The sequence below is a fragment of the Panicum hallii genome, chromosome 3 (assembly GCF_002211085.1).
Source record: "Panicum hallii strain FIL2 chromosome 3, PHallii_v3.1, whole genome shotgun sequence".
NCBI lineage: Eukaryota > Viridiplantae > Streptophyta > Magnoliopsida > Poales > Poaceae > Panicum > Panicum hallii.
Window position 1 is genome coordinate 64,064,328 of NC_038044.1, and position 17,584 is coordinate 64,081,911.

At 48.4% G+C, this 17,584-nt stretch overlaps 1 protein-coding gene across 1 annotated transcript; it reads left to right on the forward strand.

Annotated features, from left to right (window-relative positions):
* The first annotated feature begins 412 nt into the window (after positions 1-412).
* LOC112883971 (cytochrome b-c1 complex subunit 8-like) lies at positions 413-8,883 on the forward strand. Its single transcript, XM_025949251.1, has 2 exons — positions 413-661; positions 8,589-8,883. The coding sequence occupies exons 1-2, from the start codon at positions 492-494 to the stop codon at positions 8,635-8,637; spliced, it is 219 nt and encodes a 72-aa protein (XP_025805036.1). The 5' UTR covers positions 413-491; the 3' UTR covers positions 8,638-8,883.
* The last annotated feature ends 8,701 nt before the right edge of the window (positions 8,884-17,584 follow it).

Sequence of the window (17,584 nt, forward strand, 5' to 3'; positions counted from 1 at the left end):
CGAATAAATCTTGTATTTAAAAAAGTATGAATTTAAATAGTTTGTAAAATATAAATTCAATAAAAAATAAGAAAGTGGGCACCTCCCGCCCGTTGGGCGGGCGGGATGCCTTTGCCGCCGCGGGAGGGGCCTCTTATTCGCGAAGAGGCTCTCGGGAAAAAGATTTGGCACCTCCCGCCCGTTGGATGGGCGGGAGGTGTCCGGCCCCACACCTCCCGCCCGTTAATCAGGCGAGAGGTACTTAGAAATTTTCCGCGCCGGCACTCTTTTTCGAATTTAATTTTTTTAACCTTTTTAAAAAAATCGGAAAGAAACACCATATTGAGCTGGGCCTCCCCGGTCAGCGGTTGGCCCATCAAAAGTAATGTCGCCCAGCCCAATCGCACCTCTGGCCTATATACCGAAGGAACCCTAGCCCACCCACCGTGTGCCCGGCTCCGGCGATCCATAAGAACCAGAAGCCAGCACCTCGCCGGCGGAACAAGTCCAGGATGGGGAAGACTCCGGTGCGGATGAAGGCGGTGGTGTACGCGCTCTCGCCGTTCCAGCAGAAGGTCATGCCGGGCCTCTGGAAGGACATCACCACCAAGATCCACCACAAGGTCACCGAGAACTGGATCTCCGCCACGCTTCTCCTCGGCCCCGTCGTCGGAACCTACCAGTAAGCCCCGATTCCCCTTCTTGCGTTTCCTTCAGATCTGGTGCCTTCGGGCGCCGCGCCGGCTGGCAGGGAGATCCGGTTACGGTTCGGGCGTTTGCTCGTGTGTTATTTTCGTTTTGTGTCGGAAGGATGCAGAGGATTGCTTGCAATGGTGGACCTATTTTCGTAGGGCTAGGACGCGGATTTGGTGGTTTCGTTGTGGATGATTGGTAGGTTGTCGAACTGGGGATAATGTAAATCATGCATAAACCTGATGGGTTAGGCCGCTGTGTTCTCGTGGAAATTGGGACTGGAATACCTTGAAACAGCTCGTGCGTCCGTTTCTGATTACCTGCACTGGAAATGTTTGATGAAATTGCACCACATTTAATTGTTCATCTTGGGATTTTTAGCCTTTGTGCTCATATGAATCTTAACCTTTTTTTCTGGGAGTAAAGTACTATAGGCAGATGTATCCTGTTTGGATTACTGTTGAGCCTTTCCATGTACCAATTCTCAATATTCATGCCAAACTGTCTTACTTTTGTAATTCGTATCAAGCTAAGGTGATAGATATCTCATTCGTCAAGCACTCCCTTTAATTCAAGAAACTAGTCTTTGTTAGATGCTTTAGGATCCCCTAACCATCAATTAGCTCGGTAATTGACTAACTAGGCAACAAAGTTGACTAATCTAGATCGGAATCGAGAGAGAGAGAGCCGTACCCCCCGTGGACGAACCGGCTTCGCTGGTGTTGGCCATGGCGTTGAGGGAGTCGTGCCGGAGTCGTGGACGAAGGCGTACGGGCGGCGGCGAGGTCGAGCGGTGACGACGGCGATGGTGCAGAGGCGGCGAGGCTCGGTGTAGAGGCAACGGCGGCGCTTCCCGCCGCTTCAACGCCTCCCCTTAGATCGGGATCGGATCGATTAGGGTTTTAGGTGAGTTCGTGGGCACACGGCGAACTTCGTCGTCCGTGCCCCCCGGCCCCCACCTCTCTTTTATTATGGCGCTGCGCGACGGGGGCCCACCCGCCATTGGGTTGGCGGTGCGCCCCCGATCGGGGCGCGTATCCAAATCCGGATCGGTCGTTGGACCGATCCGGGTTGAAATCAAACTAACATTCTCCCCTTTGATTTCAACTTACTTACTTACTTCTTACGTTCGATTTCATTCAGATCAAATATATTGAGCATGCCTCGTCGCAACAGTTATTACTATTGGATTAACAGCCACAACATACTTTTCCGTTTGAAACAGAACCGTACTTTTGGGCCCTTACTTATCCAGGAATCATAGGCTTTCCCGTAAACCCATGCCGGCTAAGTGTTCTCTGAACACATTGGGCGGTAAGCCTTTTGTGAGCGGATCCGCTAACATTTTCTTTGTGCTCAAATACTCAAGGCTGATTATATGATCCTGGATTTGCTCTTTAACAACATAAAACTTTATGTCGATGTGTTTGGCAGCTCCACTCGACTTGTTGTTGTGAGCGTAAAATACTGCAGGCTCATTGTCGCAGTACATCTTTAGTGGTTTTTCTATGCTGTCAACCACTCTTAATCCGGGTATAAATTTCTTTAGCCATTTAACCTGCCCCGATGCCTCATAACAAGCTATGAATTCCGCATACATCGTAGATGATGCAGTTACTGTCTGTTTGGAGCTTTTCCACGATATAGCTCCACCTGCGAGAGTAAAGACATAACCTGACGTGGATTTTCTATCATCCTTATCTCCCGCAAAGTCTGAGTCTGAATAACCCTCTATCACTAGAGATTCAGATCTCCTGTACGTTAGCATGAGGTCTTTCGTTCCTTGCACATAACGCAAGGCTTTCTTAACCATTTTCCAGTGCTCTATCCCTGGATTGCTTTGGAATCTGCCAAGTATCCCGGTGACAAAAGCTAAGTCAGGGCGTGTACATACTTGAGCATACTGTAGGCTTCCGACAGCTGAAGCATATGGTACCGCTTTCATCTGATCGATTTCGTACTGATTTCTGGGACACTGAAATTTCCCATAACTATCGCCCTTGACTATAGGAGCAGGTGTTGGCTTACTCGCATGCATACCGTACTTCCTTAGTACCTTTTCTAGGTATGCTTTCTGCGATAATCCTAAAACCCCCTTGTTTCTGTCTCGGTGAATCTCAATTCCTAAGACGAATGAGGCTTCACCTAAATCTTTCATATCAAACTTCGAGGACAAGAATTTCTTTGTCTCTAATAGCAGATCAATATCACTGCTAGCAAGCAGGATATCATCCACATATAAGATAAGGAAAACAAATTTTCCATTCTTAAACTTCGCATAAATGCAGTTGTCCTCCTCATTTTCTTTGAAACCAAATTTCCTTACGGTTTCATCGAATTTTAAATACCACTGTCTGGAGGCTTGCTTTAACCCATAAATGGATTTCTTTAGACGACATCCCATCCTTTCTTTTCCTTCCACGACAAAACCTTTCGGCTGTGCCATGTAAACGTTCTCATAAAGATCCCCATTGAGGAACGCCGTCTTTACATCCATCTGATGTAATTCTAAATTATAATGTGCCACTAACGCCATTATAATTCTGAAGGAATCCTTGCATGAAACAGGAGAAAATGTTTCATTATAATCTATCCCTTCTCTTTGCGTGAAACCTTTCGCCACAAGTCGCGCTTTATATCTTTCTATCTTCCCTTTGGAGTCACATTTAGTCTTGTAGACCCATTTGCAGCCCACTGTTTTGGCTCCTTTAGGAATTTCTTCTAAATCCCAAACATCGTTGGTACTCATCGATTTCATTTCGTCTTTCATGGCTTCCAACCACTCAGACGAATGAACGCTTCTCATGGCTTCTTCAAACGAAGTGGGGTCACCCTCCATCTGAATTTCCTCGCTATTATAGATTTGATAATCACTCGAAATAGCGGGCTTTCTTATTCTTTGAGACCTTCTTGGTGCCTCAGCTATCGGCACTTCTTCCTCTTGGGGCTGCTGTTGCTCCCCCTGATGCGCGGCTATCGGTTCTATCGGATCCTGAAGGACAGGTTCCTCGTTCTGACTTGTCGCCACAGCTGGGGAACTAACGGCAGGTGCTGGCACCGTAGGTGATGCAGCAACTGGTGAAAAACTAGCAACAGGTGCTGACGCCGTAGGTGAAGCAGCAACAGGCAACACGAAAAAGGGATCTTGGATCATCGGAGTAGGTACGAAGACCCGCTTCTCTTCAAGATCAATCTTCCGAGCTACCGTGCTCCCCCTCATCATCTGATCCTCCAAAAAGACAGCGTGTCTCGTTTCTACGAACTTTGTATATCCGTCAGGACAGTAGAAACGATAACCCTTCGACTTTTCCGGATAGCCAATAAAATGGCAACTTACTGTCTTAGGGTCTAACTTTCCGATATTTGGATTAAATACTTTCGCCTCAGCTGGACAGCCCCACACATGTAAATAGTTTAGTGTGGGTTTTCTCCCTGTCCATAACTCGTACGGTGTTTTGGGCACCGACTTACTTGGTACGCGATTAAGAATATGAATGGCGGTTTTTAACGCCTCCATCCACAAATTAATCGGTAACGTGGAGTAGCTTAGCATACTTCTCACCATATCCATTAAGGTACGGTTACGTCTTTCAGCGACTCCATTTTGCTGAGGCTCGCCCGGTGTAGAGTACTGGGCTACTATTCCATTTTCCTGTAGAAACCTTGCAAAAGGTCCAGGAACTTGGCCATACGGGGTGTGACGACCGTAGTACTCACCTCCACGATCAGATCTTACTATTTTTATTTTAAGATTTTGCTGATTCTCTACTTCAGCCTTAAAACTCTTAAATTTATCTAACGCTTCCGATCTTTCTTTAATTGGATAAATATATCCATAACGCGAATAGTCATCCGTAAACGTTATGAACGAATCATAACCGTCCACGGACTTTATGGGAAATGGACCACAGATATCTGTGTGCACTATCTCCAAAACCCCTGAACTGCGTTTAGCTCCTTTCTTTATTTTCTTAACGTACTTTCCTTTAACGCAATCGATGCAATATTCTTCATTTGAAAAATCTAACGGATGGAGAATATTTTCTTTAATTAATCTCTCAATTCTCCCCCTCGAAATATGGCCTAAACGACAGTGCCATAATTTCGCTGAATTTTCGTTGTCGCATCGTTTGCGCTTATGACTTGCGTCGTTAGACGTGCGTTCAATACTCGTGGTATTGCTAACAGAATTTACAGTCTCATGCATAGGCAACATATAAAGTTTGTCTTGTCGGATGGCAAGACCAACACACTGACTTTCAATTAAAATCTCACATTGTTCTTTGCCAAAATGGCACTTATAACCATCATCTGCTAAGCATGATACTGAAATTAAATTTCTGGACAAAGAGGGTACATAGAGAACATTATGTAACTGGAGTTTAAAGCCGTTCTCTAATTCTAACGTGAGTTGACAAACTGCTTCAACGTCGGCTCTAACTCCATTGGCGACTTTCAGCCATCTATCCCCTCTTTGTAGCATCGTCTTTGTACTTATACCCTGCAAAGAATTAGCAACATGAACAGTTGCACCTGAGTCAATCCACCAAGTAGATTTAGAATAACTTACGTACAGGGTCTCATCGATAAATGTGATAACATCCTCACCTTTCTTAATTAAATGCCTTAGAAAATCTGGGCAATCTTTCTTGTAGTGTCCCGTCTTGTGGCACCACATGCATTGATCCTTTTCAATGTGTGGTTGATCTTTCTTCGCACCCTTGCCCTGGTGAGTCGAAGAAGAAGAAGAAGAAGTGAAACCTCGTTTGAACTGAGGTTTCCCTTGTGGCCTCGTGTTTTTATCTGAAGAGTTGTTTCTTTTGTTGTGCCTAACATAGTTGAGCGTGTCACCATGCGAGGCTTTGAGCCTTTCCTCTTCTTGCACACACATCGCAATGAGCTTCTCTAAATCCCATGTGTCTGGGCTGATGTTGTAGTTAACAACAAACGTCTCAAACTCTTTCGGCAGAGAAGCCAGAACCAAATGGACAACAAAGGCATGAGGAAGCTCCATGTCCATAGGTTTTAGCTTAGATGCCATATTGCTCATTTTCAATATGTGCTCTCTCACACCACCGCCAGTGTACTTATCATTGACTAACCTCTGAATCAGAGTTTGTGCATACGCTTTTGAGGAGCCAACGAATTGACTCTCAACTTTCTTTAAGTACTCGACTGCTGTGGCGCACTCTGGGATTGCTCCCCTGATACTATCTATGATGGAGCTCTTGATCACCATCAAACACTTTCTGTTGGAAGAGATCCATTTTGCTTTCTCAAGATCAAATTTCATTTGAATACTTGCATGCTCTCTCTGACGAGCCTGCCAAGCGGCAGACGTCTCTTCCGGATCACTCACCAGTTCCGCAGGACAAACGGGAAACGGTGAGGTGATGGCATAATCGATATCTGACAGTGCGAGTGCCACTTCTAGCTTTTGTGCCCATACCCCATAGTTGGAACCATCCAACGGCGGTATGGCATTAATGAATGTCATGGCATTAGATCCTGAAATTTAAATCAAGAAAAGTGAGAACTGCTTTTATTAAAACAATAATTGCATATCTCAATTTAACGTTGGTCAATATTAAGATATACAATTAACTAGCTGCATTAATTCTAAAACACCGTTGGGCAGAATTAGAGCAAATGCATGGAAAACTTACTTAATAAAATTATAATACTGCTATTATCAACGTTGGTCAGAAAATAACAATATTATAACTATAGGAAACTGAAAACTGACTTGAAAAAAATTGTAATATTGCTATTATCAACGTTGGTCAGAAAATAACAATATTATAACTGAAGAAAAAATTTGAAAACTGACTCCTTTAATTATAATATCTCGTTGGGTCTAAAATAATTAAAGGATATAACTTAATTAAATTGGCAGCGGAAAAAATAAATAGTTCTAACTTTCAGAAACATTCTTACTGCTTTCTCTCTATAGAATAAAATTCACGTTGGTGAAATTTAAAACGGAGATCAAATCATACTTGAATTGCTTAAAAAGGTTTCTGAAAATATATTAAATCTCACTGTTCATCCAACCCAAAACCCGGCCAAAATTGGGCCCAAAAGCAGCCCGAAAAGGCCCGGCCTAACGCGCAACCGCGCGCGCGGGGCTGCTGGCCGCGCACCAGGCCGCAACCTGGGCCTGGGCCGGCAAAGCAGCGCCCCGCCTGGGCCGTATTCAGCCCGCGCGCGCGCGATCGATCTGTGGCCGTCGGATCAGATCCGACGGTCACGCGGGGTTCTCGGTGGATCAAAACCCACCCCCGGCGCGTGCGGTGCCCTAACCCTAGGGCATTTCTCTTCTGCTCCCCGCAGCCGCTCCTCCCTCCTCCTCTTTCCTCCGCGCGACGGCGGCCGAGGGCGACGGCGCCGCCACGGGCCTCCTCGCCGGCGAGCGCGCTCGCCTGGACGTGAGCGCGCCGCCGTCGAGTGGGCTCGAGGTGGTGATCTGGCCCGCGCGCGAGGCGCGGTGGGAATCCCTGAGCGTCGGCACGCTCGGGATGGCTCGGCCCACCGACGATGGAGGCGCACCGGAGCTCCGGCGGCGCTGGCCCGTGGAGCGTGGAGCGCCCGGTGGAAGGTAGGAATGGTCCTCCTTCCTTTCTTGCTTGATTTTGGGGATGGATCTAGGGTTAGGGTTAGGTTTAGCACGGGGTTTGACTCGATTTGTGTCAAGATGCTTTCACCCCGAAGGGTTTGGGTTCGGGTGCGTTTGTACTTGCACCCCGAAGGGTTTGATCCTTTCTTTGCTTTCGTGCATTGCATTTTCATCGATTTGAAATCGAATCATCTCCTTCTAATTGCTTCGGATTGCTAACCCGAGACTAACTGCGCTTAGGGAGGCTAATCTGATACCATTGTTAGATGCTTTAGGATCCCCTAACCATCAATTAGCTCGGTAATTGACTAACTAGGCAACAAAGTTGACTAATCTAGATCGGAATCGAGAGAGAGAGAGCCGTACCCCCCGTGGACGAACCGGCTTCGCTGGTGTTGGCCATGGCGTTGAGGGAGTCGTGCCGGAGTCGTGGACGAAGGCGTACGGGCGGCGGCGAGGTCGAGCGGTGACGACGGCGATGGTGCAGAGGCGGCGAGGCTCGGTGTAGAGGCAACGGCGGCGCTTCCCGCCGCTTCAACGCCTCCCCTTAGATCGGGATCGGATCGATTAGGGTTTTAGGTGAGTTCGTGGGCACACGGCGAACTTCGTCGTCCGTGCCCCCCGGCCCCCACCTCTCTTTTATTATGGCGCTGCGCGACGGGGGCCCACCCGCCATTGGGTTGGCGGTGCGCCCCCGATCGGGGCGCGTATCCAAATCCGGATCGGTCGTTGGACCGATCCGGGTTGAAATCAAACTAACAGTCTTAATGTGTTTGGGCTCTGATTTGGATTGGGTAACCTCTTTGTGTGCTTTGGGTTATAGATATATTTGATTTTGTACACCAGAACTCCCTCAATACTCATATCAAACTGTGGTTCTGTGAAATGTTATAACACCAATTCTTATTAGCACACGTCTCATGCCATTTCTGAAAACGATGATGGTATAGACTTGTTAGTTTCCATAGTACCAAAGCTCCTTGAATAATCAATTCACGTTGTGACTTAGTAATTCACGTACGATAAGTAGCCTAATCTCACACCAGTTCTGGAGAGGGCTGCAAAATTCCCCTCAAATCCAGTATTTGGAGACAGAAAATAGTATCTGTTTTGTGCTGTTGTATTTGGTTGGGTGAATAAAATAGAAGATTCAACAACTCACAAAATTCAGATTGAACAATTGAATTTCCATTTGTAATAGGAAAATAGCACATTTCAAACAACTGAACTTGCTCGTCAGATTACGGGTTTGCAGAGTTGGCATCCTTAATTTCTGATTCATTTTGATGTGCCTGTGCAGGTATGCGATGTGGTACAAGGAGCAGGAGAAACTATCCCACAGATACTGAATGAATGCGTGGTCCTCCATCCAAGTTGACTGCTACAGCAGTTGGAATTTCCAGTGATGGGTTCTGTAGTTCTCCAAGGATGATTTAACATTTGTTCGATCGATGCTAGTTGTACGCTCCTTTTTTCATCTTTCCATGCAGATACAGCATCAGCGCCTTGCAAACTTATTTTGAGGGCTTCCTACAGGCATGTGGGCCTCTGTTGTCGATGAAGTTAAATAAAGCAAAGTAACTGTTTGTTTGTTGTTTGTTGTTTACCAGCACCTTTTGTTTTTCAAATACCCCATCAATCGGCCCTGCACGACGAACCAGCCTACGGATAGTTTTCTTGAAAAACGAGTTGGATTTATATATTCATATAAAGCGTAATTTTACATCCAATCTCTTATAAGGGACCCTGAAAAAGAAAAGAAAATTACATTGATGTCATGGTCTTGATGTGCCGAAAGCAGCGTAAAGCTAGTGTGTAGAGTGAGTATGGGCTGTATGCAAGTTTGAATTTATCTTTGGGCCGTGAGCCCGTGTACGAGCCGTGTACTCGACAGGCAGTATCAAGCTATTCTCAGCACCCTTGCTAAGGGTGTGTTCGTTTCCCTTTGGGTGTGTTCGTTTCCTACCCTCTAAACTTTAGATCCGTCACATCAAAGAGAATCTTGTTATTTAGAAGTATTAAATAAAGTCTAATTATAAAACTTTTTGCATAGATGGGTGCTAATTCGCGAGACAAATTTAATGAGCCTAATTAATCCATAATTTGCTACAGTGATGCTACAGTAATCATCCGCTAATCATGGTCTAATATACCTTATTAGATTCGTCTCGCGAATTAGCCTTGGGGTTCTGCAATTAGTTTTATAATTAGATTTTATTTAATATTTCTAAATGACAAAATTCTCTTTGATGTGACGGGTCCAAACTTTAGACTCTAGAAAACGAACACACCCTTATTAGAGGGGTCTAAAAAATAGCCCTCTAAATATTAGAGGTCTGACCTCTAATATTTAGAGGGCTGTTCGTTACAACCCTCTAATGTGAGTAAATTTACAGTTTTACCCCGCTATCCAGTTTTACCCCACATGTAGACTTGTTTCAAGGAAGACCGGTTTTACCCCTCCCCGACCGCGTGGCCCCGTGGCGGCGAGGCCGGTGTCGGGTTTTATCCGGCTGCCCACCAAGGGGTATACCTAAGGTGGTAGGTTTTCGGTTGGGATGCGCCGAGATCAGGAACTCGAAGGTGCAGACAACACAAGATTTAGACAGGCCGCAATATGCGTAATGCCCTACGTCCTGTATGATGGTTTATATTGCCTTGATGTTGATCTGGTGATCTTGGTTTTGAGGGGGTCCCTGCCCACCCTTATATATCCGGGGGGACAGGGTTACATGAATCCTAGTCTGATACTAACTTAGAAATCGTACTCAAGTACAACTCGAGTAGTTTCCTTCTGTATCGACTAGTTCTACTCCGCATGCGGGTAGAATACAACATAAATAAGGTACAGGACATGTCTTATCCCTTAGCCCAATACGGACTCCTTGACGTACGCAGCCCCGTGGCCCCGGGTCTGACAAGCCTCCGAGCTCTTCGTAGCTGAGTACTGCAGGCTCTTCGAGTACTTCTGAAGCAGTCTTCGACTTCTTTCGAAGCTCCGTCTTGAAATTTTTCTTCGAGTACTCTTCTGACTGCATCGAAGCTATGAGGTGCTCATGCCCCGAATTCTTTCTTTTATATGGGGTGCGATGAATAATCGCACTCCATATGGAGTAGCCCCCGAGCCTTAGGTTGAATCAAAGAATCAAGCTGAGGGTCAAACTAGCCTTGAATCTTTCCTTCTTATCCTTCGAGTACTTTCGAAAAATAGGTAGTCGATGCCACGTGTCTCAAAGCCCCCGAGCCTTGAATCCAAAATTTTTTTGGAAAAAAGGATCCCAAAGATCGTGGCAAAAATGTTCTTTTTGAAAAAATAAAGTCTAAGACGAGGCAATTAGCAGAAATTAGACTCGAAACCCAAAAAACCTCTTTTTTCGGGACAACTAACCCAGATAAAATGGTGAATCAAGTAACGGCCCAAAAAATTTGCCAAAAAACTGCCTGTATCCAATTAATCCCATTGCGCGACGCTTCATCTTTCACACAGTAAACCACTATCAGAACGCTGGTTATTTAACCCCGCGGTCAGTTAGGGTTTTTCCTGTGCCTTCAGATCTGACGCCGCCATTAGATAAAAACAAAACCCCAATTAGAGTTTGACCTGCCTGAGCCCTTCCGCCGCCCAGCGTAGTCGAAAATCTTCGAGCCCGCCACCATAGCCCCCGAGCGCTGAGCGAACAACTCGTGGCTGAAAAGAGTTGAAATGGCGCCGAAAAAGACCGACCAGAAGGACTTGAAAGAAGCGCAAGCAGCAACCGGCGAATGGTCAATTAGTAAGTGTTCTCGCCATAATCTAGCAAATTTAGTGTTAGGAGGTCTGCTTCAGGAGAGGGATCTCATCAATTGGCGCCTTCCCTTTCGCGATCCATTTCCCATGGAAAGCGTCGATGAGATCGTTTCTTTCTGCTCTTTTTCTGAACGGGGATTTGCCCTCCCCACTTGTTCATTCTTCCGTGGCCTTCTCTTCTTCTATGGGATTGAGCTGCAACATCTCAACCCCAACTCGATCTGCCATATCTCCATTTTCATCCATTTCTGCGAAGCCTTCCTCGGAATTGAGCCCCATTGGGCTCTTTTCCGCTATCTTTTCCGCGTGAAGCCCCAGCCCACCTCAAAAAATCCTTCTGCAATAGGGGGCGCTGGTATCCAGCTTAGGCAACACGCTAGTGACAAATATATATCGTACAAATTTCCTTCAAATGTCCCCGGGTGGAAACAACACTGGTTCTAAATTGCGAACCATGCCCCCCAACTCCCTGTGCGGTCCGGCAGGCCCCCTGTTCAGCACGGCGAATGGACATTGGAGCCCAATGAAGCCGAGATGGACCAAGTAAAAGAGTTGCTCGAGTTGATTGCCGCGCACAAAGAGATGGGGGTGACCGGGGCATCAGTGATGTTATCATTTTTCAAACGCCGAGTTCAACCCATTCAGCAGCGCCATACCTTAGGATTCGAGTACATGGGTACTGAAGACCCATCCCGTATGTGCGCAGAAGAGCTTGGGGACGATGCTGCACTTGTTCGCGTCAAGCGAATTCTACTAGATGTGGATGCCGTCCTGTATGTTCCAGCGGGATTTACAGCCCAGAATCGACCACCAGCAGTAAGTGTTCGACTTCTCGACTTCTTCCCTCGATCTGAAGAGTCAATACTAACTGATTGTCTTAACATAGGATTCAATAGCGTTGTATCGGAGTTACCCACCACAACCCGATCTGCCCCGGCCTTACCATATGCTGCCCAGCGCCGCAGCCAAAGCACAAAAGGAAAAAATTGCTGGCAGCGAATCAGCCGCGGGCAGCCAGGCAACTGGGGAGGGGGTGCAAGCAAACAACTCCTCCGGATCATCCGTGGAGTTATCTGACGACGCACCTCTAGTTCCCCGGCGGCGCCGGGAGATGCGGAAACGCAAAGCCAGCACCGCTGACCTCGCCGGGTAAGTATCTGTCAAACTATAAAGTGTCGAGTTGTTTCGTTGAAATATTGATAACAACTCTGCTTTGCAGTCCATCGTCTTCTTTGCCCAGCCCCCAGCGCCAGAGGGTAGCCGAAACGCCCCTCACCGGGAATGACGCACCAGAGGCCAGACCCACAGAAGCCGATGGGGTGAAACCGGCACCGTCCCGTGCCGAGAACATAACGATTGCCGTGGCGGGCCCTGCATCGGGGCCACTCGCGCCCTCGACTGAAGCGGTCCTGTCACCATCAGTAGGTGCCGCGGCCATCGCCACGCCAGCGCTGCCAGCCTCATCGACTTGCGCGCCTGCACCACCGGCCACGAGTACAATGGTGAAGAAACCCTTAAAGCTGGTGTGGAAAAAACCAACGATGATCCGATCCCGAGTGTAAGTGACGCCCTGGACCCTGCCCTTGGCCATGCGATGAAATCACAATAAAAATGTTGTGCTGTTGTCTTAAGCAGGTCGACCACTGCGGTAGCGCCAGAACTCGAGTTGGCTCCACCAGCCCCCGAGCTTTCACCTGAGCAACCCAACGCGCTGGAGCCAGCAGGGAGGGTAGATGTAATCGTGCTTGACTCGCCACTGCCCGAGCTCCAGCACGCGGAACCCGAAGCCCCTGGCAATGAGCAAGTCGAGGCCACCACTGCCGTACCCGTCGACGTTGCGGGTAAATGATCCCACTGCCTTCTGCCGCAATCATTGCTATATTAACACTTGTCCTTGGCAGAGACCCCGCAGCCGTCAGCCTTGGAGGGTGCGGGTGCTTCGTGCGAGGCAACCGGGTTGCCCACCCCTGGAGGGGAGAACATTGATATACGCCAAGAGATGCACCTCCCAGGGGATGATCTGAGCCGCCTGCGCCAAATGATCAAGGCGATCGACTCGTTTGCTCTGGTAAATCTTGTCTAAACCGCTGGTAACTGTATGCTTAAGTCGCTTGTCTCTGACGCCCAGGAACATGTAGGACATGAACCAAAAAACTTCAATGAAGCTGGAAGAGTCCACCAGGCGTATCGACGAGCTGATGCAGGAGCGAGCCGGCTTCGAGCAGACTATCATCGAGCTCCAAAGCCGACTCAAGGAGCAGCGGAAAACCCATCAAGGTACGTTGAATTCGACTCTTGAAATCGTACCCGTAGTCGATAACTTCATGGTCTGAAACCTGCTCATCATGCAGAACTTAAACAACTCTTAAGTTATAAAGAGGGATTGCTTACTGATTTGAAGAACATGCTGTATCGCCGCGCAGATGAAGTCGAAGGTCTGCGGAAGGTGATGGCCGACACGGAGAAGCAATTCGCCGACTGTCTCCAGCAGATCAAGACTTTGGGCGAGGAGAAAGAGCAGCGCCAGAAGGAACTTAATGACTTGAAGACGGCGGCTCAAGAACTCGTAGAGATGGTGGATCCGCAGGAAGACGGCGCTGAAGATGGGTCACCACTACTTGATCGACTTCGCGGGGCGCCACAAAAGATCCTCAACTTTGTCACCGAAGCAGCCACATCTTACGTGGGTCATGCCCTGGGCCTTGTGAAGTCCTTCTAGCCAAAGGCTCGGCTAGGAGTACTCGCGGAGGGTGCAGCTGCTGAGTGCACTGACGAAAACTTCCGCGAGTATTTGCTAGAGGTCCGACCGGTGGCTGAAAAAATTGTGGGAGACATAGTCCAAGGTTGAACCGTTAGTGTACATGACTTTGTAATATAAGGAACTACCTTTGTTCTCTTGTAGCCTTGTATGAAATTTAGGAGCTCCATCCGCTCTGTAGTAGGGACATGCAACATCTGAGTGCAACGACTCAGAGAGTAGTCGATTTAGCCCTTCGCGAGAGCTCATTGGGTGAGCTAGATAAGATCCCGCCAAAAGGGATCCGCTCGGGCCCGGAACGCGCGGTCTGTGGCGCGACGACTAGGATGCTCATGGCAAACAGTCGAAAACTACCCTGAGGTGTAACCACCGCAGGAGTAGCCAATCATGCGGACGTGTTAAACAAGTTAGATAGAACCCGAGCCAGACGGGCCTAACCAGTTTGAAAGAACACGATTAGCATCGCGACGACCCATGTGCCACTAGCAAGTAGTCGATTTTGTATAAAATTTGAGCGTGGCCAAAGCCGTCACCGTTATGTTCAAGAATATACATTTCGGGTTGTGTGGCACAAAGCCGCCAAATCGACCCGGAAAAGTAAAACTTGTCCTTGACACATACAGAAAATGGAGACGAATCTGCTTAGGGGTAGAACCGTCGCAGGTGCTGGATATTCCATGAATTGGGTACATCCTGACCGTCGGGGTGTTGAAGTCGATAAGATCCTGGACTTGTAACCCTCTTGACGATGAACGGTCCCTCCCATCTTGAATTAAGCTTGTGCAAACCCGACTCGTCCTGAACGCAGCGAAGGACGAGGTCACCAATGCTAAACGACCTTTCCTTAATGTTGCGATCATGATATCGCCGGATACCCTATAGGTAACGGGCTGACTGAACGAGAGCAGAGCAGCGAGCCTCTTCGACAGAATCCAACTCCAGCTGTCGTGCTTCGTCCGCCTCGCCTTCTTTATACATCTCGACCCTTGGGGATTTCCACATGATATCTGCTGGGAGGATCGCCTCGGAACCGTAGACAAGAAAGAACGGGGTCTGCCCTGTGGCTTTTGAAGGTTGAGTCCTGAGCCCCCAGACGACGTGTGGCAACTCGTGAATCCACTTCCCGCCCTTTTTGCTGTTGGCATCGTAAAGTCTCTTCTTGAGGCCGTCAATGATCAAGCCATTCGCCCGCTCGACTTGCCCATTTGCCCTTGGGTGAGCCACCGAAACATATTTGACCTCGATGGATGAGTTTTCACAGAATTCCCAGAATTGGTTGGCCATGAAATTTGAACCCAAGTCAGTGATAATAGTGTTGGGGAAGTCGAAACGATGTAAGATGTCGGAGATGAAGTCGACCACCCTGTCTGGAGTAAGCTTGGCGATCGGCTTGAACTCGATCCACTTGGTGAACTTATCGATAGCCACCAGAACATGAGTAAAACCTCCTGGCGCCATTGTGAAGGGCCCAATCATGTCAAGGCTCCAGCAAGCGAACGGCCAAGAAGGCGGTATAGTGATGAGGGTGTGGGCCGGGACATGAGTTTGCTTACCGAAGAACTGGCAGTTCTGACATCGTCACACCAGATCTTCGGCGTCGGACACGGTGGTAGGCCACCAGAAACCGGCTCTGTATGCTTTGCCGACCAGTGACTTTGAGGCGGCATGGTTACCACACACGCCCTCGTGTATCTCCCTCAATATGTCCAGACCGTCTTCTGTTGTGACGCACTTCATGAGTACTCCAGATCGTGCGCCGCGCCGATAAAGTTTGTCTTCGACTAGGACAAACCCCTTGCTCCGTCGCATGAGGCGGGCGGCAGCAGCGCTTTTGGGGTCCATCCCTGCCGGTAATACGAGATCTCGGATGAAGTCGATGAAAGGTCCTCTCCAGTCCTCACCGACCAGCAGAACCTCCCGTTCTGGCTGTACGGAGCCAGTGGCGGTGGAAACCTGCGGTGAAGGGCTGATGGATGGGTGCTTCAGCTCCTGAACGAATACCCCTGCTGGGACTTGTGCTCGGGTTGATCCCAGCTTAGATAAGGCATCAGCAGCGACATTGTGTTCCCGCAGCACATGATGAACTTCTAGGCCAGAAAATTTGTTTTCTAGCTTGCGTACTTCTTGTACATAGGCTTCCATGGTCTCCTTGTTGCAGTCCCACTCCTTGTTGACTTGCTGAACGACCAAAAGTGAATCGCCATATACAAGTAGTCGCTTGATCCCTAGTGATATCGTCAAACGAAGCCCGTGAAGCAAGGCTTCATACTCGGCTTCATTGTTGGATACCTCCCAGAGAATTTGGAGGGCGTGCTTGAGTTGTTCGCCTCTTGGGGACGCCGCCATCGAGCTTGAGAGAACCATCGAAGTACATGATCCAATGCTCTGGCTTGTCAACTGGATTTGGAACTTCATTTTCCCTCCACTCTACCATGAAGTCGACTAGAGCTTGGGACTTGATTGCAGTGCGTGGCTTGAAGTCGATCGACAAAGCCCCCAGTTCTACTGCCCATTTTGAAATACGACCCGTGGCGTCTTGGTTGTGTAGGATATCCGCCAACGGGTAGTCTGTGATCACGGTGATCTGGTACTCTTCAAAGTAGTGGTGTAATTTCCTTAAGGTGATCAGTATGCCATAGAGAAGCTTTTGAACCACCGGGTACCGTACCTTAGACTCCGAGAGTACTTCACTGACAAAGTACACGGGCCGCTGCACGCCAAAAGCATGGCCTTCCTCGGAGCGTTCGACAACAATAGCACTGCTAATAACGTGGGTAGTTGCCGCAATGTAAAGCAAAAGGGTCTCACCCGGCAATGGTGCTGTGAGGATCGGGGGCGACTGTAGGTGCTGCTTGAGATCCTGCAGAGCCCGCTCGGCTTCCTCGGTCCAGTAAAACTTGTCTTGGCGCTTTAAGAGTTTGAAAAAAGGTAGTCCTCTCTCCCCGAGCCGGGAGATGAACCTATTGAGAGAGCTGCCATGCACCCTGTAAGTTTCTGCACATCTTTGATCGTGGCAGGTGCCTCCATATCAGTGATGGCGGTAAACTTTTCAGGGTTGGCCTCGATGCCCCGGCTACTGACTATGAACCCGAGCAATTTGCCTGATGGAACACCGAAAACGCACTTGGTCGGATTAAGCTTCCATCGGTACTTCCTTAGGCTGGCAAAAGTTTCCTCCAGATCCGTGATCAGGCCCTCAGGACTTCGGGTTTTCACGACCACGTCGTCCACGTAGGCCTCCACGTTCCGGTGTAACTGATCAGCGAAGCACATCTGAATTGCCCGTTGATAGGTGGCGCTAGCGTTCTTCAACCCGAAGGACATTGTCTTGTAGGCATAAGTCCCAAACGGGGTGATGAACGCGGTCTTGATCTGGTCCTCTTCCTTGAGAGCAATCTGGTGGTAGCCTGAATAACAATCAAGGAAACATAATAGTACACAACCTGCGGTCGAGTCGACTACCTGATCGATGCGAGGGAGCCCAAAGTGATCCTTTGGGCAATGCTTGTTGAGATCGGTATAATCGACACACATTCTCCATTCTTTATTCTTTTTTAATACAAGGACGGGGTTAGCTACCCACTTTGGGTGGATCACTTCTTTAATGAATCCAGCCGTGAGGAGTTTGGCTAGTTCCCGTATGATAGCCTCCTGTTTATCAGGGGCAAAACGGCGAAGTCGTTGCTTCTTTGGTACAGCTTGTGGGTACACGTTGAGACTATGCTCGATCAGCTCCTTAGGCACCCCTGGC